General features: G+C 39.5%; 1 protein-coding gene across 2 annotated transcripts in view; it reads left to right on the plus strand.

The window, feature by feature from the left end:
* Positions 1-26,852, plus strand: part of ITPR2 (inositol 1,4,5-trisphosphate receptor type 2) — a 588,791-nt gene that overhangs the window by 101,660 nt on the left and 460,279 nt on the right. For both annotated transcript variants that reach the window (XM_061417573.1, XM_061417572.1), the window contains exons 3-5: positions 22,024-22,139; positions 22,927-23,013; positions 25,085-25,243. In XM_061417573.1, the coding sequence (XP_061273557.1) occupies positions 22,024-22,139; positions 22,927-23,013; positions 25,085-25,243 (362 nt within the window). The remainder of the gene's footprint in view (positions 1-22,023; positions 22,140-22,926; positions 23,014-25,084; positions 25,244-26,852) is intronic.

Genomic DNA, 26,852 nt, shown 5'->3' on the forward strand with positions numbered 1-26,852 from the left:
AATCAGTGCATCCCAGAAAAAAAAAAGCAATGTTGGAAGAAATTGAGCCAGTAGAGTCAAGACTGAATTGAAAGGGGAGATATTCATGATGGAGACTCAAGCAAGGACATATAGTTGTCTTGATGTAAGGTGATGAGCTGTGAGCTTAGGTGAAGCTGTGCAAATAGAGAATGGTAGTTGTTAAAAAAAAAGGCAACAGGGTTATCGGAAAAACTATATTGGATTAGGTGAAAATTGATATTTGAGTGAGTAAATATTAAGAGGAGTTGAAGATGTTTTTAATCATATGTTTTGTTTGAATTATATGAAATTACCAATATTTGACTTTTTAAATCTTCCAAAGTGGTAGCTTTATAGGATTCCTGGTTGCACACACCTGGTTGGGTGATAACCACTCTCAGAAATGGGTAGCAGCACTGATAAAGAACCAGGAATTCGAAGGGTAGCAACGCCAGCAGCTAACTGAAGACAGTGTTTTTAAGTGATGGTGGGGTTTTTTCAGAGCTCTGAGCTGGGAGCTGAGTAAATTACAGAATTGAGAACAAAATAAATAAAGACAAATTTCACAAATAATCTTTGAAGTTTTAAACATGTACATATTTATGCTAACTCAGAGTGCAGATAAAACAATATGGCCTTTGAAACTGGATTAAGTAGTCTTTAACTAGTGTAGAGAAACTCTGGAAGATTGATTACCTGTCCAGACAGCTTTGCTCTGACCTGGGCAATTGCTCGCTTCTGATTTACTTGGATATTTAGCAAGCAAAAGGAGTTTCGTGAATCTGGAAGAGAGTTGAAGCATGTTTGCCTCAGTCTTACAGTCACTTTGATGTAGCTTATAGGGGAATTAGGCTCAAGTTAATTAAGAAACTAAACAAAATACAACACACATACACAACTAATAAGAGCACTTGAAACCTTTGAAGGAACAGGTGTGTATACACAATGGTTTTGGACTGAATTACTTTGGTAACCATCTCTTTTTCTTTATGTGCATCTTATTGGTGGGTATAAATTAATTAATCATAAGTGGCCCACATGTGCTTCAGTAATGAAGAAAACAGTGTCGCCAGATTAAATTTGTGACCCTCGCAGCAGACCAGGGGTGTTCTGAGTTTCCAGAGAAAACCTCCTAAGACTTCTTTGAAAAAGACATGAATCACCAGACCCCATCTCCCAGGAGGCAGGCCGCACCAAGTAGGACGGAACAGCAGCCGAGGAAAGACGTGTTCCTGGTTTAGAGTGGCAGATTGTTAGGCTGTTTCCGCTCATTTCCTATTCAAACTCACGTCCAGTGCTTCCTGAACACCACAGAGAACACTAGCCCTGTCTTCTCTGGCTCAGTAGACGGGGAACATGGGCAAAATAGAATGGGCTCATTCTCCAGGTGGCCTCCATTTGCATGCAGATTTTACTGGGTCTTCAAAGAAGCAGCTCATGAACAGCCATGCAAGGACTTGTGTGTGTGTGTGTGTTGTAGGAATATTATATTTCAAGCTGTTTGTGCTCCCTTAGGATGAATGGGGTGAGATGTTTTATATTTAATCCCACTCTGTGTCCCCTAGGTTAGGTACTGCTGGGTTATTCAAAAGAAATTTAATGTTTAGGCTCTGAATTTGAGGGAGTTGGGAAATAAGTTGGAGAGATAAGCCTCTTTGTATAAAATAACTAAAGAACAACAAAAAACTGTTTATAATCATTGTTGGATAGTAAATATTGGAGGGATCTGAGAAGGGGGTTTCTTATGAGCTGCAATAATCAGGGATGGCTTTTTGGAAGACTGAGGTATATGTTTTAAAATTAAATTGGCATGTACTGAACATATACTAGGTCAGCCTCTGTTCGCAGCAAGGACTAACATTTGAGTTACAAATAATTCTATTTTTTATCCATTAAGTAGAGCCACTTTTTGATAATTGGGTTCCACAAAATAACTTTGTGACCATGACATTTTTTAAGTCAAATGTTTAAACCAAATGTTTCCTGATTTTTGCTTCATGAGATTTGATTACCCTACAGATTTCTGTGGGCTTCGTAGGTGGTGCAGTGGTAAAGAATCTGCCTGCCAATGCAGGAGATGTAAAATACAGGAGTTCCATCATTGGGTCAGGAAGTTCCCCTGGAGAAGGAAATGGCAACCCACTCCAGTATTCTTTGCAGGAAAATCCATGGACAGAGGAACCTGGTGGGCTTGTCCGTGGGGTTGCAAAGAGTCAGACACGTCTGAGCAACTGAGCACCCCCTGCCCCCACCATCCCCTACCCCCTACACACACAGACATCTGTAACAGAGAATTTTCAGGCATTTCTTCTTTCTTAAAACAGTGATTCTGGGAAGGCATTCACGGACGCTTCTTCAAACAATGTGAGTTTGCTTTCTCTGTAGCAATTGTTCTAACAAGCTGACAGTTCAACTCTGCTGTTTGGACTATTGAAACATAATCCTGTACCATTTACCGGATTGTTAGAGCATCCAGAGTTTATGCCTCAAATAAACTTTTATGTTGGTTGCACAGAGGGTGGCTGCCGTCCTCTGCCAGGGTTCAGGCACACAGAGCCGGGAGCCTCACGACGTGTCATCATTAGAAGTGCAATTGAAACTGTGCCTCCGCTGGACCCGCTTACATTTGGCCAAGTCACAGCTGCTTTATGTCTGTGTGTGTTCAAGGATAAAAGGCAAAAACACCTGGGCTCCTTTCTGTTTCCATGTTTTCATCTGGCAGGCAAGGAACACGGAGGTTTGTTGTTCACCATTCCTGGCTCACATCAAAGCCTGCCTGTTCGAGCAGAACCACAGCTAATCTGTGGGCAGGACAGGCCCCCGCGACCCATGAGAACGTTAAGAGTGCTGCTGCTTCGGAAGGATTCTATCGCTTTCACAGAAACATTTTAGCTCAGAAAAGTGGCACCTATCATCGTTTGTCGAACTTTGTTTCACAAAGAACTTCTCCAGACAGTCTAAAATGAATAATCACATCTTGACTGCAAATTTATTTTCTTCTGTGCTCACACCTTTTCCTTTTAAAAGATCCCAGGAACCACTTTCAAGAAAAGACAGCACATTTCCTAGTGCTTTATTTTGTTATTTTTTGGGGGGGGCGGGGAATCATGGGTGGAATCCCGTTAAGTTGCAGGCTCCTGTAGTTCTTCCTGATGTCTCTTGTTTATGATCAAAGTGATCCATACTTATGATGAAAAATTCGGATGGTACCAAAGGTTGTGGGATTTATTCAACATCTGGAAAGTAATATCACTAATATTGATTCATTTCTTTCACTCCTTTATCCATGTGTGTATGTTCATTCATTCAGGAAACATTCACTGAGCATGTAGTAAGTGCCAGACATTTATCAGGTGGTGATATTTTTCTACATGAGGTAGAAAAATAAAGCAGGGTGGCTGAGAGTACAGGCTGGAAAGGGGGTGCTTGCTGTTTTCACTGTGCTGGGGCTGGGGTGTCACTGATACTTGAGCAGAGGCCTGAAGAAGGAGTCAAGAGTTGGCCATGCAGAAATGCTGGGGAAAAGGCAAAAGGCAGAGAGAGCAGCAAGGTCAAAGGCCCTGAAGTGGGGGGTCCTGGCTAAGTGTCAGCAATAGTGAATGAGGGGGCTGGGGGCCTCAAGAATGGCCTGAGGCTGGAGTGGGGAAGTCAAGACAGCCCCTGGGGGTGCTGGAGCTGGAAGAGTGAAACCGCTTCGGGGTTTTGAGCAGAGGCTGATGGCACCTAACTGTCTTTCAGTGGGTCCACTTCCCCCGCCTTGTGGAGACTCGACAGTCAGAGGGGCAGAAAGAGGGAGCTTTGTCAGGAGACTGTTGCTGTATCCAGGAGAGACGTAGTGATTTGGGTCAGAGCAGTGAGTTGGTAAGAAAGTGGATTCTAGGGGTATTTCAAAGGTAGAACCTATAGTGTAGGTTGTCTTTTGTTTTTGTTTATGGTTTCCTTTTGGCTTCTCTGGTGGCTCAGTGGTTAAGAATCCACCTGCCAATGCAGGAGACCTGGGTTCGATCCCTGGCTTGGGAAAATCTCCTAGAGAAGGGAATGGCTACCCACTCCAGTATTCTTGCCTGGAGGATTCCATGGACAGAGGAGCCTGGTGGGCTATAGTCCATGTGTTCGCAAGGAGTTGACTGAGACCCAGTTCAGTTCAGACATGACTGAGCAACAGACACTTTCACTTTCATGGTGTTAAAGAATGAAATAATGCCATTTGCAGCAACATCGGTAGACCTAGACATTATCATACTAAGTGAAGTAAGTAGGATAAAGACAAGTATCATATAATATTGCATATATGTGGAATCTAAAATATGATACAAGTGAATTTATGTACAAAACAAATAGACCCACAGACATAGAAAGCAAATTTATGGTTACTTAAGAGAAAGAGGGGGAGGGATAAATTAGAGTCTGGGGTTAACATGCACACTACTATATATAAAATATTATTAGATAACCAACAAGGACCTACTGTATAACACAGGGAACTCTACTCAATATTTTGTCATAACCTATAAGGAGAAAGAATCTGGAAAAGAATAGATGATATATATGTATAACTGAATCACTTTGCTGTATACCTGAAAATGATGTAACATGGTAAATCAACTGTACTTTAACAACAACAAAAGTAAATCAAAAAATAAGATTTATCTGTTCCAGTGGATAAAAAAAGAACCTATAGATGTTTTATTATTTTGGATATGAGGTACAAGAGGTGGGAATCAAGAATGGCTCTAGGGTTTTTAGTCTAGGCAACTGAAAAGGTGAAATTGCTTCCTTCAGCACATACTGTGTGCTGTGGGGCTTACAAGCGACAATGTTAAGGACTGTAAAAGGATTTTTTTCTTCACACAATTCTCTGCTGAAATTTAGCTTACATTCAATAAAACACATAAACATTCAGTAAGCTTAGTGTATCAAGTGTTAGTTTAATATATTTTTACGTATATATTCATGTAATTATAAATCAGTTTCCTTATGCCCTTTCCCACTCCTTGTCAGTTCTTCTGGTTAAAGTAACCACTATTTTTACCCTCATCATACACTAGTTTCCTCTGTTTTTGAACTTTATGTAAATAGAACCATATCATACATCTTATTTTTTAATTAAGCTTTAAAATGGAGATATAATGTACATACCATAAAATTCACATTTTAAAGTGCACAATGCAGTGTTGTTGAGTACACTTGCAAATCTATGCAACTCTCCCACTCTGTAACTCCAGAACTTTTTCAACATTCCCCAAACGTTGGCCATTAACAGTCACTCTCCAATCTCCCTAACTTCTACCCTGGCAACCACGAATCTACTTCCTGTCCCTTTGGACTTGTATATTCTGGACATTTCATATAAATGGAAACATAATATATGACCTTTTGTGGCTGGCTTCTTTCACTTAGTATAATATTTTCAAGGTTTATTCATGTTGTATCGTGAATCAACAGATCATTCCTGTTTATTGCTGAATATGCCTTATTTTATCTATCCTCAGTTGATGGAAATTTGGGTTGTTTCCCATTTTAGGCTATTATGCTTGCTGTTGCTATAAACACTTATGTACAAGTTTTTGTGTGGATATACATTTTCAGTTATCTTGGGTATAGACCTAGTCTTGAAAAGCACATCTTCTTGGTGGCTGGTTTCTTCTGATCAGCATTATGTCTGTGTAGTTAATTCATTTGTGGTATTGTGTGTTTCAGCAGTTCATTCTTTTTCACTACTCTTTAGGATTCTGTTCTATGAATGTACCACAATTTATTTATCCAAATATGATTGATGGACATTTGGACTATTTCCAGTTTGGGGCTATGGTAAATAATACTGCTGTGAACATTCTTTATATGACTTTTGGTGGAAAAAGCACTCATGTCTCCGGGATAAACACACAAAAGTGATGTTGCTAGGTCATCCTTCTTCATCTGTCTTTCCACATTGTTCTGGCGTGCTTATTCACGCTGGTGCTGGGCACACCCTTGGCTTCTTGCCAACTTGCTGCAAGAGTCCATCCCTTCCTGGGCACACATTTAGGACTGACTTTTATCTGGTCTCTCTGAAGCATCTTGTAACAATCCTGTCCTTCCTTAATATACCTTCTCCACCCCCCACCACCCCTCCCACCCCTGGTGATTAACAAAGCCAAGTTTAGCACATTTGTGGATTTGTGAACCTCCATGAGTCCCATCCAGCTGTTTGTTCATGGTTCCCAGGGCAAGAATCTTCTCAATTTTGTGATGCTTTCAAACATATCAGTCCTCTTCAACCTTCCCCCTATTCTTTAAGATCTTCTGTTGCAAGATGTCACTGTACAAGTAGGAAGGACCATATGTGTGACTCTTTGCAACCCCATGAACACCTGCCAGGCTCCTCCTCTGTCCATGGGTATTCTCCAGGCAAGAATACTGGAGTGGGTTACCATGCCCTCCTCCAGGGATCTTCCCAACCCAAGGATCGAACCCACGTCTCCTGCATTGCAGGGAGATTCTTTACTGTCTGAGCTACCAGGGAAGCCCTGAAGGACCATATATTCACATATATAAAACTGGCTAATACAGAGACCCTGACCTTGCTGGGAAAAGAGGTTAGAAATATTAGCACTTAGAAAAGTCACCGTCTTGTTGGGAAACTCTCATTGTTTCAATTCTGCTAAGCTTTGAGAAATTTTCTAATTTCTTCTAATTAACAGAAGTGGTATCCTTCACCACTTCTGTTAAATAAACTCCTTAACTGGAGACTAAAAGGGATACACTGCAATTGAACTGGACTCTCCCCAGCTGAGAAAGCGTCGCCCTGGCCTCAGACACAGCCAGCCTCCGAGTGGTATATGCTGCCTTGAGCTTTGTCCCTCACCGGGAGCTTTCCCCTCCTTAGCCTGGGCAGGTTTCCTGCCTCAGATTTTTCTTTATGGGGAATAATTGGGTGCTATTTAATCACAGAGTTCCATGGAAAAGAATATGAGTGGACTAAACAAAGTAGACAGTTAAGTAGTTCATAGTAAGTTAGATCTTTTTCTTGGGAAAATGAAAAATTCTTGTTTAAACAGTTTTTGTTAAAAAATTTGTTAAAAATTTTTTTGTAGAGAGTTTTATAAAGCACAGAGTGAAAATTACTTTTCCTTCCTCTGCAATGCTCACTTCCATTCCTCAAGGCGAATAGTCTATCTTCCTTGTGTTTTTATCAAGCATATAATAGCATGGTGTAGCTTAGTTTGTTTTTATAACACCGAGATCACATTATGCATGTGGTGTAGCTTACTTCTTCCACTTGGCAGGGCAGCACAGACGTGTTTCTGTGGATGTACTTTAAAGTGCTGATGTACCTTCCTTTTTTCTTGTCTTTTTTAATGCTTAGTTTTCTTTACTCGTGTTTAGAGAAATGAGTTGATACCTTGACCTCCAAAGAAGACTAATAAGTATTTTTTCTTATAACTGTGAACTCATGGATTTTAACGTATTTGCTGTGCTTTAGTCCACTTTAGTCATTAACCTTTAGGCACAGATAGCCTCATCCTTGTTGGGTAGGAGCCTCTTTTGACGTGACTCAGTCGGTGTCACTCACTTTCAGGTAGGACAAGGTATTCCAGGCTGTTATTTCCTCCAAATTAGAATTAAAATTTGGGCTAAGCCTCAGTTTTATTGTGTGCTGTGTTTAGGAAAATGTGTCTCACTAGGTTTAATCAGATCTCCCTGCTGCACCCCTGGGTGTGCCTTATCAGTCCATCGCCAGGTATGTGTGAGAGCCTCCAGGTGCAGAGAAGGGCAGCTACAGCCTGATCTGTAGCCAGCAAGTCACCTCTTCCTCCCAAACCAAGGAAACTACAACCCAAGCAGCAAAAAAAAAAAAAAAAAAAAAAAAATCCTTATTATGTCCTCAGAGTTCTATTTTTTATCTTAAGACTATTTATGGGACACCACTGATCCATCGAAAAGAAAGCAGTTTAGTGCTATATACAAATCTAGTGATTTTTTTTTTTCAGTTTTATTTTACAGTAACTTACATATAATAACACTCACCCATTTTAAGTGCCTAGTTCAATAAGTTTTGGAAAATACAGTTTTGCAGCCAACACATGATCATATTTCCATTACCCCCAACTCAAAAATTCTTTTGCCCCCTTGCAATCAAGCCTTGTCCCCAGCCCAGTACTAGGTGAACCACTGACTGTTTTGGATGCTCTAGTTTGGCCTTTTCTAGAATTTCATATAAATGGCATCATTATGCTGTATAGTTTTTTGGTGTCTGGCTTCCATGGGCTTCCCTGGTAGCTCAGATGGCAAAGAATCGACCTGCAATGTGAAAGATCTGGGTTCGATTCCTGAGTCAGGAAGATCTCCTGGGGAAGGGAATGGCAATCCACTCAGTGTTCTTGTCTAGGAAATCCCTGGACAGAGGAGCCTGGCAGGCTACAGTCCAGAGAGTGGCAAAGAGTCGGACATGATTGAGCAACTAACACTTTCACACTTTCTTCCACTTTGTGTGTATTTTTGAGATTTATCCATGCTGTTTTGTGTATGAGTAGTTCAGTCTTTTTTTTTTTTTTTTGACTCCGTAATATTCCATTCTGTGGATATACTAATGCATTTGAAGTTGGGTTGTTTCCCTTTCTTGTTTTTGGCTATTATGAATAATGCTGATATAAACACTTGTGGACTGGGAAGTCTGACGTGCTGCATTTCACGGAGGTTGCAAAGAGTAGGACAAGACTTAGCAACTGAACAACAAACATTTGTGTATGAGGCTTTGTGTGGACATGTGTTTTGATTTTCTTGAGTAGATACCTTGGAATGAGGATTCCTGAATTGTGTATTCAGTGTATATTTAATTTTTCAAGAAATTGCCAAAATGCCCTGTCTCCTGCAGAAGCTACTCTGTCACCCCATCTTCTAATTTTCTAACTTCTCATGTCCAGCCTGCTTTCTGGAAGTCTTCCCTTTCCTGCCATTTCCTAGTTCTTCTATCTTACTGCCCTGCCTTCCCAACATGCAAAATAGCTGGTTTATGTGTGTCCTTTCCACCTTTAGTGTATAAAAGCACAGACTCTGATGGCAGTTACGAGGGTTTGACTCCTAGCTCCACTGCTTGTTTAATTCTGTGACCCTGGGCAAAACCTAACCTTCTACCTCCACTTTCACCATCCGTGAAATGGGAATGAGAGTAGGACCCTTCTCTCATTTTTCTTTTTTTGATTTATTTACATTTATTTTAACTTTTTTAAAATTAAAATGAAATTTAGTTGACTTACAATATTAGTTTCTGATGTGCAATATAGTAATTTGATATTTTTATAGATTATACGTCATACAAAGTTATTATAAAATATTGACTGTATTCCATGTGCTATACAGTGTGTCCTTGTAATTTATTTTTTTAAATTTTTATTGGAGTATGATAGAATTGATGTGAAGCTCTTATCATAGTGCTTGGTGCATAGTGTCTGACCATTCATTGCTAGCTGTTATTAGAGTGTGTGTGAGTGTGTGTGTGTTCTGCAGAGAGGGTGTTTCTTAGTTTTCATTCTTTAAACTTCAATTCTCTGTTCACCTTCTTTTCATCTGAAAGGATCTTATGAAATAAAGCAACTTAAGTGACAAAATATCACAGCAAGCATGCTTCTGAAACTCTGAGGTATAATTGAACAACTGTATTTGCTCATCTGGAATGTAAAGTTGGAAGTAATAATAATGGATATTTATGTAATGCTTTAACTTTGAGTATTTTACCCTTTGCTGACAGATATTTCATAGTGAAAGACTTAGAAGGTCTAGGGCTGCCATTTCTTGGTCTTTGTAATAGTGAGATGCCAGACCAGTCCATGATGTGATAAACACAGATGGGGCAGGTGAGCTGTCTGAGCTTTTTATCAGGAAATCGTAAACATGAACTCTGTAACCTCTCATGCCAGTCATCTCTGCCATGGGTCCCGTCGTAACACAGAAGGCAGTAGGTAGTATATAGAAAGGGCCTTCCTCCTAACACAAGATCCCTTTGACAGCATTTCTCATCTGCCTCTGCCTGAACGCTATTGTGAAAGCTAACTCGCCTGTGGTTAATTTGATATTGTTCTTCAAATAGCATGATCTCTATGTTATACCGGCTTCCCTGTGTGCCCAACTTTGGAGATAGGCTATTTTGTCAGGGTGCCACTTAAACTGTTGCAGCTATAATTGAGCCCAGCATTCTGAGTGTGCATCATTGAGCCTAATATTCTGAATGTGTCCCAGTTCTCTGGTTGAAGCTCCATTCTTCCGTGAATCAGCCTGAAATGTCTCCATCACCTTTCCAGTCGCAATATCATGGTATTCATTTATTATATTTGGGGTGAACATATACTTTATCATCTAAATAGGATACTTTTGAGAGTAAAAAAGGACACAGTAATTAAACTCAGGCACCAGGCATAAAACCAGAATTGGCCTGGACACATAAAATTATATGAAGTTGAACTCAAATCTGTCAGATACTCAAGCAGCTGCATTTTTCTGAATTTAAATTCAGAACTGTACTTTTGTTAAAGTTTCATTGTGTTGATGTTTGTCCTGTAGAGATTATTTCAAATCCAGATTTTTGTCTGTCACATTAATTATTCATCCCCATTCTGTGCCATGTGAAAATTTGATACACACCTTTCTTGCACATCCTTCCCAGTTGTTGGTAATATAAAAGTTACCTCCGCAGATCCACAGCACCAGCTCATCTCCACTTTTAAACTGAGGCCCAGGATCTTAGAGTGTTCCCGTCTCAAATATTTGCATTCTAACAGCAGACAAAAATGAATAAAACCTTTTGGAGCAGAAAGAACAGAAATCTAACAATTGTTTCTCAGGCAATTTGGCAGGTGTTTCCTCTGCAAATTTTGAGCATCTTCCATATACTAGGTAGTAGGTGCTGAATGCAGTGCTATGCTCTGTGCTTAGTTGCTCAGTTGTGTCTGACTCTTTGTGACCCCGTGGACTGTAGCCCGCCAGGCTCCTCTGTCCACGGGGATTCTCCAGGCAAGAATACTGGTGTGGGTTGCCATGCTCTCCTCCAGGGGATCTTCCCAACCCAGGGATCAAACCCAGGGGGATTCTTTACCATCTGAGCCACCAGGGAAGCCCAAGAATACTGGAGTGGGTAGCCTAATTCCTCCTCCAGGGGAACTTCCTGACCCAGGAATTGAACCAGGGTCTCCTGCATTGCAGGTGGATTCTTTACCAGCTGAGCTACCAGGGAAGCTGAATGTAGAGTTACATGCAAATATGTTAGTTACCAAAAATGCCATCTGATGGATAGGCAAGGTTGTAAAGGTAGAGGAGGTGTTTCCTCTACAGATTCTGAGCGTCTTCCATATGCCAGATAATAGGTGGTGAATGTAGAGTTACATGCAAATGTTACTTAGCAAAAGGTGCTGTCTGATGGATAGATAAGGTAATAAAGGTAGAGGTCAACTAGAGTGGAAGTGAAAAAGAGGAAGATATATTTCAAAGGATATCTTCCTGTTCTATTGTAATTGCCTATATAGAAACTTCATGGGGCAATTAATAGAAGGATAATTTTTATTTCAAAGTAAAAACTGGATTTCAAAAGTCTATAAATCAAGAAAAATTTCCTTTGATCATGTCAGTTTTCACTCCTCTTGACAACAGAATTCCTTCCTTCTTTTGTTTCCTTTCCTTCCCCTCCTTTTCTCCTCTCTTTATGTAGATTTGTTTTTTAAAAATTTCATTTCCTTTAACCCTAACCTGTATTCATGTGTAATCCTGTAGAATAGTCACTTTCAAACACTTTGTATTGCAACTCTCAGTGTGGAATACTGAATACTGTATGTTTCACATCGTAATCCAGCATGTAACACACACACATGTGTGCATGCACACACACACACACAGACACACGAAGCAAGTTTCTTGAATAGAATACTTGCTAGTGCAGTGACTTCTGTTTACCTTCTCTTCTCTTCCCATTCCATTTCATTCCATCTCTCTTGAAGCTCCATGCTGATGTAGGGTAGAAACCATCACAATATTATAAAACAATTATCCTCCAATTAAAAAGAAAATAAGATTAAAAAGTCAAATGCCATTTCATTCCATCCCATTTCATTTCAGTCCATTCAAAAAGGGCTGACTGAAACCAAGTATATTGACTTCAAACTTGGTTTGCACAATTACAGTTTTTAAAACAATTATTGTTGTTCAGTTGCTAAGCCATGTCTGACTGTTTGTGACCCCAGGGATTGCAGCATACCAGGCTTCCCTGTCCTTCACTCTTTCCCAGAGCTTGTTCAAACTCATGTCCATTGAATTATTGTCCATTTACTTATAAATTATCTGTAGAGAGAGATACTTTATGATCATAATCAACAAAAAGTAGTTTTACTTGGGCACAACTCTGCAGGAATAGTGATGATTAGGACTTTGTCATCTTTTTTTTTTTTCCTATGGGTAAATATCTGCTCACAGAGGACCTAGCATGAGACAGTGATTTTGTTTTGGTTCTCCTGTATGGGTATAACAATGAATTCAACAGCTAGATAATGAACAGTAAGAAATTCTTCAATCTAAATATTACATAACTCTCCATTACATAATTATAACTTGGCATAAAATATTTTGTGTTCAACTTTTAAAAAGTATAAGCCAGGAGTTATTATTGCCATGCTGCAAATGGTTTAAAAAGCTCATCACTATAAAGTTATTTTACCTGTCTTAAAAGTTTATTCAGCTATTTGAAAATTACTACTTTTAAAGTGGAGGCCTTGAGACCATGAAATATCCTGCCTAATTGTTTCTAGGTTGCTACTTTGTTACTTCTATTAAGTCAGAGTTGCAGATACTCAGCCCTTTTTAAAATACATTTTTGGGTCCTTGTAGGAGACATTTGCCAAGAAGGCAATGACACCCCACTCCAGTACTCTTGCCTGGAAAATCCCATGGATGGAGGAGCCTGGTAGGCTGCAGTCCATGAGGTCGCTAAGAGTAGGACACGACTGAGTGACTTCAGTTTCACTTTCATGCATTGGAGAAGGAAATGGCAACCCACTCCAGTGTTCTTGCCTGGAGAATCCCAGGGATGGGAGAGCCTGGTGGGCTGCCATCTATGGGGTCGCACAGAGTCAGACACGACTGAAGTGACTTAGAAGCAGCAGCAGCAGGAGCAGCAGCAGGAGAGGTTTGAGCTTCCCAGGTGGAGTTAGTGATGAAGAACCCACCTGCCAAAGCAGGAGACATAAGAGATGTGGGTTCAATCCCTGGTTTGGGAAGATCCCCTGGAGGAGGGAATGACAACCCACTCTAGTATTCTTGCATGGAGAATCCCAGGGACAAAGGAGCCCAAAGAGCCGGACATGACTGAAGCAACTTGGCACGTATGCACAGGAGAAGTTAAGCATCTCTAGGAATATGAAACCAGGAAAAGCTAGACTATCATGTTGTGTTTTGATTTCAGTAAATGTACCTAAATGTATCTTGTAGCATGTATCAGAATTTTATTCTTTTTATGGCAGAGCTATAGTCCATTGTAAGTGTATACCACATTTTGTTTGTCTATTCATCTCTTGATGGATGTTTGGATTTCTTTTACTTCTTATAAAAACAGAGATTGATCTGGAGTAAATCTAAAAACTATTGTTGAAAATTTAGGATAGATCTTCAGTTTCAGTTTCTTCATTTGTCAAACTAATGCTAACCTCAAAGGGTTTTTAGAAGAATTAAGTTAGGGAATGTGACAAGCTCTGATACATAGGAGACACTATAAAAGTGTATTATATAGTTATAAAGGAAAATACAAGTAAACACATATGAAATATATATAAGCATTGTGTATGTGTGTCTATGTCTACATGCATGGTGTTGGTAGTGGTTTAGTTGCTCAGTGGTGTCCATCTCGTTTGTGATCCCATGGACTGTAGCCCACCGGGTTCCTCTGTCCATGGAATTCTCCAGGCAAGAATAGTGGGGTGGGTTGCCATTTCCTTTTCCAGGGGATCTTCCTAACCCAGAAATCAAACCCACATCTCCTGCTTGGCAGGTAGATTCTTTATCACTGAGCCACCCTGGGAAGCCCTATGTCTGTATGTATACACACACACATTTATGTATGTATAAATTTGCTTCAGTTTTCTTTCAGACTTGATATTTGTGTATTGTGACTTGAAGACTTGTGTTTTGATTTTGGAACTAGCCTGCTTATTACACATTTTTTGATTGTCAGTGTTAATATGAAACTTTAGGAATGGGAAATTAATTGAAAATGATAAATTATGATGTTTTGGTAGTGAATTCTGCTTAGGCCTAGTGTTTGCTTAGTGCTAAAATTAAAACCTTGACAGGAATGAAAATAAGCATTGGTACATTTGAATTTTATTTTCTGTCTCATTCCAGAGGAAGCAGAATATAACATTTCATTTGTTTTTGAGAATTTAGCCATTAATGTAGGAATCAGGTAATAAATGTTTTTGAGACTAAGATGTTGTAACATTCCTATTGATGTCTTAACATTTAATTAATTATGTATGCATATGTGGTACACTGGGCTTCCCGTGTGGCTCAGCTGGTAAAGAACCTGCCTGCAATGCAGGAGACCTGGGTTCAATCCCTGGGTTGGGAAGATCCCCTGGAGAAGGGAAAGGCTACTCACTCTAGTACTCTGGTCTGGAGAATTCCATGGACTGTATAGTCCATGGGCTCACAAGAGTCAGATAGGACTGCGTGACTTTCACTTCACTTTCATGTGGCATACTTCCCATGATAAAACATAAATGTTCCTTTGAAGTATTATAATTGTTTTATATCTATCTATCTAGATATCAGAAATCTATATATTTATAGATGTAGATAGATATCTATGGGGTTGCAAAGAGTCGGACTCGACTGAGTGACTTTCACTCACTCACTCAGATATATTTCAGAGGATTTCAGTTCACATTCTGACTTAATTCCTTACCAACTTTTTGGATTTGAGAGAAGTATCAATTTCTTTCTCTGGAATATAGAGAAAATTATCCTCGCTAACTCTCAGTGTTGTTGTGAAGATCAGATGTTCTTCATTATGAATATGCAGTGCTCTCTATAGTTTATGAGGTGCTCCAAGGCAGTTAACTGTATCGAGCAAACCAAGTATGGTATCAACATCTGTCACTGCGGGGCCAGACAGTCACTTCACAGAGCTTTCAAGCATCCTGTGTGTGATTGAACTTGTGTATATTTGTAAGTTATTTCAATCTATAGATTCTATCTTGAATGACTAAGGCAACTTACTTTGAGCTTTTATTCCCTATGTCAGAGAAGGGAAAGGTTAGATTTTATCTGGAGCCCCTTTGAATTGTAACATTTTCATAATCTACAGGCCATTTCTCTCCTTCTTCAGTAGTAAAATAGATGACTTTTGCTTAGAAGAAGCTATCCTACAGTCTTCATGCTGGAAGCCACGTATTGTGATAAATTTTAATGTGTGCTAACACCTGCAGTAAATTTTCTTTGGCCTTTGTAACATTCTAGAGGACGCTTCCCCTCTTAGACATCCTCTGTCCTTGCCTTTGATTATGATCAGGGAGTAGATGTTTGGTTTGAAATTTCCACGCATAAACAAAACAAAACAGACTCCTTTAAAAAAAACATACTCTAAACTCAAAGAGTTCTTTAAACACACTGTATTTCAGAATACATTTCTTAGAGAAACTGAAAAACAAGAAGAGAGCTACAATTATATTTTTGGCCAGTGAATGTGTACCTCTCTCTGACCAACTGTTAATTCTAATTGCTGGCATCCAGTCACCCCTCATCTGCCTGTCCCTGGCCCTGGGGAGAGTTTTGTTACCACTTTCCATTTTATCATTGGGAAGGGCCTGTTGTCTTCATGGAACTCTGCTCCATCCGGTTTATATTAAAAACAGGAGAAGCTCAGAGGCTCTCCCTCCCCACCTTTCTCCATGTGGAGATAATAAAGCCCTTGGCAGCCACATTCCCTGTAATCAGCATGAGGTAATTTTACAGGCTTCCATGAAAGAGCCATTTGTTGAATGCCTGCTTTGTGACACCCATTTGCTGATGGTTTAATGTCTTGCCTCATTTAAATCTTAGGACATCTCTTGGAGGGAGAAGAAATGAAACAAAGTTTTCTTTCCACCATTACCAAGGGAAATTGTTGGCTACTACATAACTTGAACTTCATGTATAATAACCTAGAATAGAGTCCTGCAGACAGTTTCTGGGGTGCAAAAGCTGCCTTGTATTTTAGGAAGCACTTGTAGCTGTACAAAGCAAAACATTTGAGAACTATTTAGTGAGGTATTGCGAGTAGAAATTTAGACTGGTTTCCTTCCAGATGCACATGGAGTCACTTGGGAAGGTTAGTTCTTTGATTTACAGTGTTACATACTGAGGAATCGGAGAAGGCAGTGGCACCCCACTCCAGTACTCTTGCCTGGAAAATCCCATGGACAGAGGAGCCTGGTGGGCTGCAGTCCATGGGGTCTCGAAGAGTCGGACATGACTGAGTGACTTCACTTTCACTTTTCACTTTTGTGCATTGGAGAAGGAAATGGCAACCCACTCCAGTGTTCTTGCCTGGAGAATCCCAGAGATGGGGGAGCCTGGTGGGCTGCCGTTATGGGGTCACACAGAGTCGGACACGACTGAAGCGACTTAGCAGCAGCAGCAGCAGCAGCATACTGAGGAATACATGCTCCACACCATTTGAATGGCTTTTATATTTCTTCCCTCCATGAGCACTTATTAGAAGGTTTAAGATGCCAGCAGATCTTTCAGTTTAACATGAACACTTCTGGGAGGTTTGATTTCCTTCCGTGGTTTTAAAATAAATATTCCAATTTTAAGACTTTTTTTTTTTTTTTTACAATATTGCTTGACTGAACATAGCCTGTTTAGTCAGATTTCTAGCATTTCCTGACCTTCTATAGTTCTGCAAAATTGCTGGCCTTAGATCTTAAGGTTAAGTTTTGTTTTTTTTTTTTTTAATTTAACTTGAATTACTTGCGTGTAATTACTTGTTTGTGCTTTTGATGTTTGCTCTATGAAGCAAACCTTGCCTTTTTTTTTTTTTTAATTATTCTTTGAGGCTTGAAATGCTAGAGATTGTTGCTACCTAGTTAATAAATGACACTAAGTAGCTTTGTAATTAGAAAACTCCCTGAGATCTTTTTTCTTAGCAGTATATACATCTTTAAATTTAGAGAATGAGCAGACAAAGGGGTTCCAGAGTTCTGGAAGCAGAGTGAGGAGGGTGGTGAGAGTGGATAGATAGGTCTGGGTTCCTGCATGCCAAAGGAAGTGTTAGTTGCTCAGTCATGTCCGACTCTTTGTGAGCCCACGTAGCCCACCAGGCTCCTTTGTCCATGGAATTCTCCAGGCAAGAATATTGGAGTGGGTGGCCATCCCCTTCTCCAGGGGATCTTCCCAACCCAGGAATTGAAACCTGGGTTTCCTGCATTGCAGGTGGATTCTTTACCAGCTGAGCCATCAGCGAAGAGAAAGGAAGGCTTTCTGTCAAGGCTGTACCCATGCTGGTGCTAGTTATTGCTTCTGCATATTGTAAAAGATACTAAGGCTATGGTTTTCCCAGTGATCATGTATGGATGTGAGAGTTGGACTGTGAAGAAAGCTGAGTGCCGAAGAATTGATGCTTTTGAACTGTGGTGTTGGAGAAGACTCTTGAGAGTCCCTTGGACTGCAAGGAGATCCAACCAGTCCATCCTAAAGGAGATCCAGTCCTGGGTGTTCATTGGAAGGACTGATGCTGAAGCTAAAACTCCAGTACTTTGGCCACCTCATGCGAAGAGTTGACTCATTGGAAAAGACCCTGATGCTGGGAGGGATTGGGGGCAGGAGGAGAAGGGGACGACAGAAGATGAGATAGCTGGATGGCATCACTGACTCGATGGACGTGAGTTTGGGTAAACTCCAGGAGTTGGTGATGGACAGAGAGGCCTGGCGTGCTGCGATTCATGGGGTTGCAAAGAGTTGGACACGACTGAACGACTGAATTGGACTGAACTGAACTGAACATGGTAGTGGAGACTTCACCCTCTACTTCTTGCTGTGCTTTTTCAGGGAATTCAAGAACTGTATACAAAGACACATTGTGGCGTCTGAGACTGTGGCATCAATGAAGGGGTGAACACCTTGTCATGAATTTGACATTTTGGGGTTACGTTTGGGTTTAATCTGAGAGCTCTACTTTTTGAAGCTCTTTGCTGAGAGCTCTGTAAGTGTTTAGTCACTTCTTTATCTTAGTAAAGCTACTGCTGAATGAATGGAGCAATATTAAGAATAATACCTTACATTTGATGCTTATTATAGGGCTTTAAAGTTCACAGAGTAATTTCACAGATTTTCTATGTTTTTTTTTTGCTTATTTCAGCAGCCCTGTGAATTAGGTGTAGCAAGTATTATTACCACCTTTATTGTGCCGTAAATTTAAAATCAGACAGAATACGTGACTAGCCCAAAAACAGATTTTTAAAAATGTTTTCTAAAGGAGGTAGAGGGAGAGTCACACACACACACACACACACACACACACACACACACACACCACTGTTACCACCAACAGCATTTTTACAGAGGTCTGAATGCCCTGGGTTTCTTCCTGTCAACCAGAATAGTCCTGTGATGATGGTACCCACAGAAACACTTCAATTATTTACAAAATGAGATGCCTCCTGGGGAGGTGGCTGAGGAGAACTAAACAGCTGAGGCTCTGAAAATGGAAAGGGCTTTGAAAATCTAAGCCTTAGTGTCTCAACCAGGGTGGGAGGATGTCAGCTAGACTCCCCTCACTTTCCCTCTCCCTCACCCTTCCCCACCCCACACTGATAGGTAAGACTAAGTCTGTTGGTTCTGCTGCTTTCTTTTTAAATCTGCAGCTACCCTAAAACTCCCATATGCCTAGACCCTCCCTATCTCTGATCACACTGGCAGTGGACTTTCATGCTGGGCTTCTCCTCTTGTTTATGTCATCCTCCACGTGCTGTAAGAGCTGAAAACCCTAGGAATAGGGTGTTTTCCCTGGGGTAAAGAACATACTCCTAACCTAGAACATGGCACTCTGCAGACCCGGATTTCAGCCAGTGTTGCTGATTTCATTTCACAGCCTGAAATGTCATTTTCTTGACCGGTTGGTAGGTCCCTGGACGTTGTGCTTCTCTGTCCTTGTACCAGCCATGGACTCTGTTTGAGATACCCCCGTGCTGCAACCCCTGAGCATTCGAACCTTCTTGCCAACCTGCTGAATTAGTATAGATTCTTTAACACTTGACTTGTGTCTTCTTGTCTGGAAGATTTTCTGGATCCCCCTAAACAATGTGAACAGGCTCTTGCATCTTTGAGGCCCACAGCACCTTCTCCAGAGTCTCATTGTGAAAATTCATCACACAGTCGATGTCTGTTTCACCCACTAGACTGAGAGCTTTCTGAGGACAGGGTCTGAGTCTTCACACCCAGAGGCACAGCCTACTAGTCAACCCTAGTTGGCTGGATGTTTGACTGGATGCTTCACAATCGCTTTGGCTATGACGATGAGGACTGTGACAGTTTCTTTGCTAGCTACCCAAGGATACCATTCATTAAGAGTGCTCCTGGGGTGCTCTAGAATTTAGGAAAAAAATATTTTCTTTGTCAAAAGACTATTTCCTAATGGACTTAACTAGGGATTTGAAGTAATGGAGAACCCATTTTTTTTTTTTTTCTTTCTTCATAGATGAAGGTAATCAGAAGTAGAGATTGCGGATTATGGAGTTGAGTTCTACTTAAATATAGACTTGTATTTTTGCTGCACTAAACAGTGTAGGGAGAAGGGAATGGCACCCTATTCCAGTACTCTTGCCTGGAAAATCCCATGGAAGGAGGAGCCTGGTAGGCTGCAGTCCATGGGGTCGCTAAGAGTCAGACAGGACTGAGCGACTTCACTTTCACTTTTCACTTTCATTGAAAGTGAAAGGAGAAGGACGTGGCAACCCACTCCAGTGTTCTTGCCTGGAGAATACCAGGGACGGGGAGCCTGGTGGGCTGCCGTCTCTGGGGTCGCACAGAGTCGGACACGACTGAAGCAACTTAGCAGCAGCAGCAAACAATGTAGGGTTTGGCTATTTGCCTAATATAGGACAGTTAGAGCAGTCCGCTGTATTACTTTGGGAGTACTCTTTTGGAGATATCACTAAACAACCTTCATATGCATGCTTGTAAAACTTGTATATTCTCTTTGTAGATACTAATATATAGGAATAGTTTCTAGGGGTTATCAACTATGTTGCCAAGGAAAACGGTTTTTAAATCTAGTTATTTGGGTTTCACACACTTGTGCCTGGTGAGGATTCCTGTCTCCTGCTCTAATTATGACAGTCTTTCGACCTACTTTGAGCAGTTAGAAGGTGTCTGTTTTCTGCTACCTACAAACTATTTACTCATCCACATCAATAACTTTTAGACCAGAAGTTAATAATGTTTTCTATAGGTGTATATGTGTAGAGGGGAAGCAATCAATAGAATTTGTATTATTTCTAATTGCAAGCTATAGAAAAAAGTCATTATTTCTTCTGAGGTTTAAAACTTCCTTAAGTAATTTACAGTAATATTTCTTGATCATGTGTGCGATTAGAACCAAAAGTAAGTGAGATTTGAAAAGAGATTGTCTTGGACTTCCCTGGTGGTGCAGTGGATAGGCATCCACCTGCCAATGCAGGGGACAGGGGTTCGACCCCTGGTCCGGGAAGATCCCACACGCCACGGAACAACTAAACCCCTGTAACACAAATACTGAGCCCGTGCTCTGCAACTAGCGAACCCATGTGTTGCAGCCACTGAAGCCTGTGAGCCTAGAGCCTGTGCTCCACAAGAGAAGCCACTGTAATGAGGAGCCTGTGTACAACAGTGAAGAGTAGTCCCTGCTCACCACAACTAGGGAATAGAGTGCAGCAACAAAAACGCAGTGCAGCCAAAAATAAATGAATAAACAAAAGTATATAAAAAAAGAAAAGAGATCACCTCATTTAATTCTATACTTAATTTTAAAGAGAATAATAGAACAAGCATATATATATATTTATTATATAGTCAATAATGTGCCTAAAATTGACATTTGAGTTGACTGAATTGTATCTTTGGAAATGTATTTGAAAAATGAAAATGAATGTGAACATTAACACATCAGCCAAAGCAAGGTTAATTTATTATATAGAATTTTTACAAATTTTTGTGAGATAAATGAAAATAATGTTTGAATCTTGTGTAACAATACTCCTTTACTATAGAATATTGGGAATTGACCTATATTCTAGATTGTAATCCATTCCACAAACATACAGAATCATTAACAAATAAAAGCAGTGTTCAGTCAAACTTCCATTTTCCTCTTTAAACAGAAAAAAATTGTTTTTTCACTTAGAGATATCACTACATTATTCCACTATGATTTTCTAACTTAATATTTAGTAGTAGAGTATAATCTTAGTTTTTTGTTTTGCTTTGTTTTTCCCTTATAACAATGCAGTACAATCATTATAACATACTGCATCTCACATTTCCACACTGTGTTCACCCTAGGTATGTGTAACCTTGGGGAATAGATGACTGAAATGTGATTGCTTGATTGCTGTGATTGTTTCTACTTCTTTCATCACTTTTGACTGTCAAAGATACACACCATGTATAAGTAATTGATTGTGCAAAGTCAGATAAGGCAAAGAAAGACCCTAATCTGGTTCTCCTGACTTTCTAAAGCCAGGTACCCCATTATAATTAAGAAGTGCTTAATAATGTTTACATTGGTTTGGTTTCTTTGTAAATCACATTAGCTATGGTTTCTTTAAAAAACCCTAAACTAATGAAAAAGGTGGTATTTTAACAGACTAAATAATTATTTGAAAAGAAATGTTGTGGGTAGAATTTAAGAATTCACCTGAGTATGGGCTAGATGATGTTGAAATGTTATTTATACTCAGACATTCAGGATTCTAATACTCAGCTATAAGGGAAATCTAAACAATGCTGGTCTCCCTAGTTACAGTGTTTTCGTTTGTTGATTTGTCACAGACTGCCTCTTTAAGGTGTGCCCTATGAACCGATATTCTGCTCAGAAGCAATATTGGAAAGCCAAGCAAGCTAAACAAGGGAACCACACAGAGGCGGCCTTGCTGAAGAAATTACAGGTAAGGACTAGCCTTCCATCTCTCTGGCTTAACATAGAGCAAGTACAACAATAACAAAAGATCTGTTCCATAGCTTAGTGATTTCCCGCAATACACTGAGATCCAGAATAGATGTGGCAACACGCTGAAAGTGGAAAGGACTTTTAAGTCTTTTTCATCAGTGTATGACTACTGATTTCCTGGTGTGTAGGTATTGTATGTCTTGCTATTTATCCGGGTGTGCCAGACCAATTCAGATATTCACATCACATTGAAAACCAATTCAGAATCTCTGCAGGAATATCAAATCCAGTTATATTTTACTTGATAGAGTACCCTTTTTTTTTTTGGAAGACTATCAGAAAAAAATTGAAAGTCTATTGTTTCTGATTTGGACTCTGTGTAAATTTCATAGGATTTATTTGTCATTAAAATTCCTGTTACTTTTAGAATTGAAACTGTATTTTGAAGCTTTTGAAATGTATTTGTTTGGCTTCTCTAGCAATATTCCTTCTGAAAATAATTTTTTAAGACCAAACTGCTTAGTCCTTTTTCTGAAATTTCTAACATAAGAGCATATCAATATATTTTAGGCTACATTTCAGCATTAAACTGAGAGAATTGTCACACATTATAATCATATATTTAGTTACTGCCCCACTTCTCCCTAAGCACCAAGTTTAAAGTAATCCACCTATTTTAGTCTTGATTGTATTCTTTGTTCCTAGAATAAACCTTTTTTTCTGTGTCAGCTATTGTGCTCTATTTGTTATGGTTTCACAGTAAATATTTGATAATCACTTTATAGCATGCTGCAGAACTGGAACAAAAACAAAATGAATCAGAGAATAAGAAGCTATTGGGAGAAATTGTGAAATACAGTAATGTTATACAAGTAAGTGTCTATTTATTTTCGTATAAAAGAGATGAATAGTTTATCAATAATTTGCCTTTGGTAGGAATGCCAACCTGCATTAAAACTGGGGGCTACAATAGTTTGTTCTTTGGTCAGAATTATAGAGTGTGATATTTTCAGTTGATATTCAGCACGTCATTCTATATGAATAAATCCGGTATGTACACATAAAGAAATGAGCTTATCTAGATGAATTACACAAATTATTAAATCAAAAGGAAGAAGATGGGGAAAGCTTGTAATAAAATAGTCTTTTAGAATTAATGAGACTAAACTTGTAGCATATGAAGCTTTATCTTTTCATTTTGTAGGGAGGGAAGTTTTCAAATTGTACTTTTAGATGAGAACTGTCCTTGAGTTATTATATCTTCTATTTCAATTAGTATGCACACTGATTTATTTCATCAGCATTTATTTCTTGTGCTTCACTTAGATCTTTTACTTTTTTACTTGGATAGTTGTTAATATATGCCCCACCTTGTTCCCAAAGGAATGTAAGACATTTTCAAAAATACCTTTCACATAACAAGATGAAATAAATAAGGTAACTGGATCAAAGGGAAAATACTGATTGCATGAATAAATTGAAGTCAAAGGTGAGGCATGTTTATCATAAACATGTTGTAAAGACTGGTAAACTTTGAGTTGAAGCCTTTTTGTTGCTTGTCTAGGTATAAGACCATGTGAAATATTGCGATATTCACATATTAGTAGAAGGCTGGTACAAAGAACTAAGTCAGAAGTTTGGAAGCACAAACATTCTCAGGAAGAGGACCAGAGAACTGTTTCTCCAATAAGCTCTCATAAAGAGGACACTGTTTAATATAGTAAACAATGGCCCTAACAACTTCCTTACCATAAACGCTACAATGAGGTGTTTCTTAGAGCTGTTTCAAAAAATAACATCCCCTGATGTTTTGTTATTGGCCAGTGGCCAAGTGCCAGAGCACGGGACCAGCAGAGCAATTCTCTGATGGGGCAAGAGGAGAGCCCTGGGTCTGCGACTCCCTGGTTGTTACAAGTTAATCCCATAATAGACTGTGTGTTACCTGTGGCTGAATGTCCCTTGGGTGGTCCTCCATAACTAGAGTTTCTCTTAACCAAGTCTTGCTTCATATTAAGTGCCAGCAAGCAGAGCTTATGTTTCTTGTCTAGAATCTGACACGCAAATGTTTCCCAAAGTGTTAAGGGCTGAGCCACGCTGTCTTAACAGGGTGGATTCCAAAAGCACTGGGGTTGGCCCCTGAGGGTTTTCACTGGAAATTTCTGAGATAATTTCCTTCTTATTTTGTAGATGTTAAAATGACCATTCTTTATTTTTTTTGAAACGATTGGAATAATAGACGGGAAGGTTATTTGTTTCAGTTTTTCTAGTCAGAATAATGTCTTGGAAAGGTTTTGCCCATGGGATCCAAATATCCCCAGCAGAGGCGCTCCTGCCTTCATCTGAGAAGGAGCAGGATCATGTCCTCTTGTGGGAGTGGCAGAGGTTGTTTAGGACAAGCAGTTGGTCTCACACAGGGGGATGAGGGCCGGTTTTAGGCAGGGGTGATTAATAATATGAAGTGGGTTGATGCCTTATTCCAGTTCCTTGGTTATCCTTTAATATAGTTTGCTTTTGTGGCCGGGCAGGAATTGAGAAAGAATATATTGGGTTGGTCAAAAAGTTCACTCAGGCTTTTCTGTAATGTCTTATGAAAACCTGAATAAACATTTTGGCCAACCCAGTAGTTGGGAGTAACATCCTGGTCTGTTTTGGAAAGCCTGGGTTTATCCTATTATTTATCAGTAGATGAAAATCGTTCAGGGACGTGTCCTTAGTTTTTTTCCCTTATGTGCTCACTTCATATGAAACAGCACTGGGGGTGGAGGTGAGGAGGAACCCAGAGAAAGTCAACTTGGAAAGATGGTGAGTCTGCAAGGAGCTGCTTCGTTTACTGTCTCCCCTGAGTCGTGTTATGTGGGTATGTGATACAAATATAAACACATATGTGTAATGAACAGAGGAGATCAAAGAATGAAGGCAGTAATCCCTAACTTTTTCCTACAGCTACTGCATATAAAAAGCAACAAGTATCTGACTGTCAACAAGAGATTACCTGCTTTACTGGAGAAGAATGCCATGCGCGTGTCCTTGGATGCTGCGGGAAATGAAGGGTCTTGGTTTTATATTCATCCCTTCTGGAAGCTGAGAAGCGAGGGCGACAATGTATGTAGCTCTAAGATGAAGAGAAAAACGTGCGTTCTTGGAGATGTTAGTTCTTAATAATGGAGAATCCAAAAAATGCAAAGAAAGGAAAGATAGTTTTCAAGCTTCAACACATTATTTTATATTAATTTCTTTAATAGGTTGAAAGCATTTATTTATAGTACAGATTGTGCTCTGGAATCATAAAAAGACTAAGATCAGATTGATTTAAAATCATCTTCCAGCCAGAATTTTGTGAAAGAATTTAAGTAACATTAAAATATTGGCTGAGACTTTTAAGGGAGAGAAAACCAGAGTTTGCTTCTCGGCCTTATTCAGAAGGGAGTGTGGCTGTATAGAAGAAGCTGTGTTTAGGAGATGGAGTTTATTCCTTTGAATTAATAGAGTAACACATCAAATCATGACAATATGTCATTTATTGGCTCAGTGGCCGGTTGTTTACAATCTGTACAACTTAGTAGATGTGTAATGTATGAGGAGATGCGTAATGTAATGATTGGCAGTGGCTCATTGATGACAATACTTAAATATGTTGTATCATATGAATTTTAGTAGTTGCAAAATATTTTTCTGCTGCTTTATGGAGCAGAGAAAATAAAAATTATGTGTGATGATTCAATAGGATCAATAGTTAGATATTTTTGTGTGTAATAGATGAAGTAGCAAGTGACAGTCCTGGCATATGGGAGATGCTTAATTCTGGTTGACACCAAGTACTCAATAAATTTTGTAAATAGAATACAAATATTGGGTCAGGTGATCAATAAAAATAGTTGAGATTTTAAAAAATTAACATTAAAAATTGAAAGCAATGTTAAAGTCTTATTATTCTGACAGTTTTCTCAATCAATACTGTTACGATATTTTAAAATGTATTGGCTGTTTCTTGTCTTAGAAATGTATTATATTGTAATAAATCTATTTTTCCAGTGAATTTTGAAGTCCAAATTCAACTCCACAGGTTACAAGCTTCATGGTTTAATTTGGTTAATAGATTAGCTGATGATATCCTCCTTCGGTAAGGTTTGGGAGAAGCATGGCATGCAGGAATGTAATGCACTTTAAACTTGTTTTGGATTCCTTGAAAATAAGTTATTTTCTTTTTCCTTTTGGCATCAAGTGATGTTTGCTGTGAGCATGACATATATTTTAATTTCAGTAGGTGGTTAATTACAGTCAACTCTCAATTATTCAGGGACTGGTCATGCAGCTTAAGAACAACCTGTGTCTTTGGATGCCCTGTTTTAAAATACTTCTCCAGCCCCCCTCACTGAGTAGGGTCCCTGTTTGCAGGTAGTCAATGAAAATTAAGCATGAAAACAAACAAAAGCTGAGCTCAAGCTCTGAAGGAATGGGATGAAATCATTGGATAAATTGGGGCCTTGAGATTAGCGTGGATTTTATTAATTCATGCCATCTAATTTTTCATCCTGTCTATTCCTTTCCCTACTCCCAAATGCCTTTATGGACTTCCCTCATGGTTCAGATGGTAAAGAATCTACCTTCAATGTGGGAGACCCGGGTTTGACCCCTGGGTCGGGAAGATCCCCTGGAGAAGGGAGTGGCAACCCCCTCCAGTATTCTTGCCTGGAGAATCCCCATAGGCCGA

The sequence above is a fragment of the Bos javanicus genome, chromosome 5 (assembly GCF_032452875.1).
Source record: "Bos javanicus breed banteng chromosome 5, ARS-OSU_banteng_1.0, whole genome shotgun sequence".
Lineage (NCBI taxonomy): Eukaryota > Metazoa > Chordata > Mammalia > Artiodactyla > Bovidae > Bos > Bos javanicus.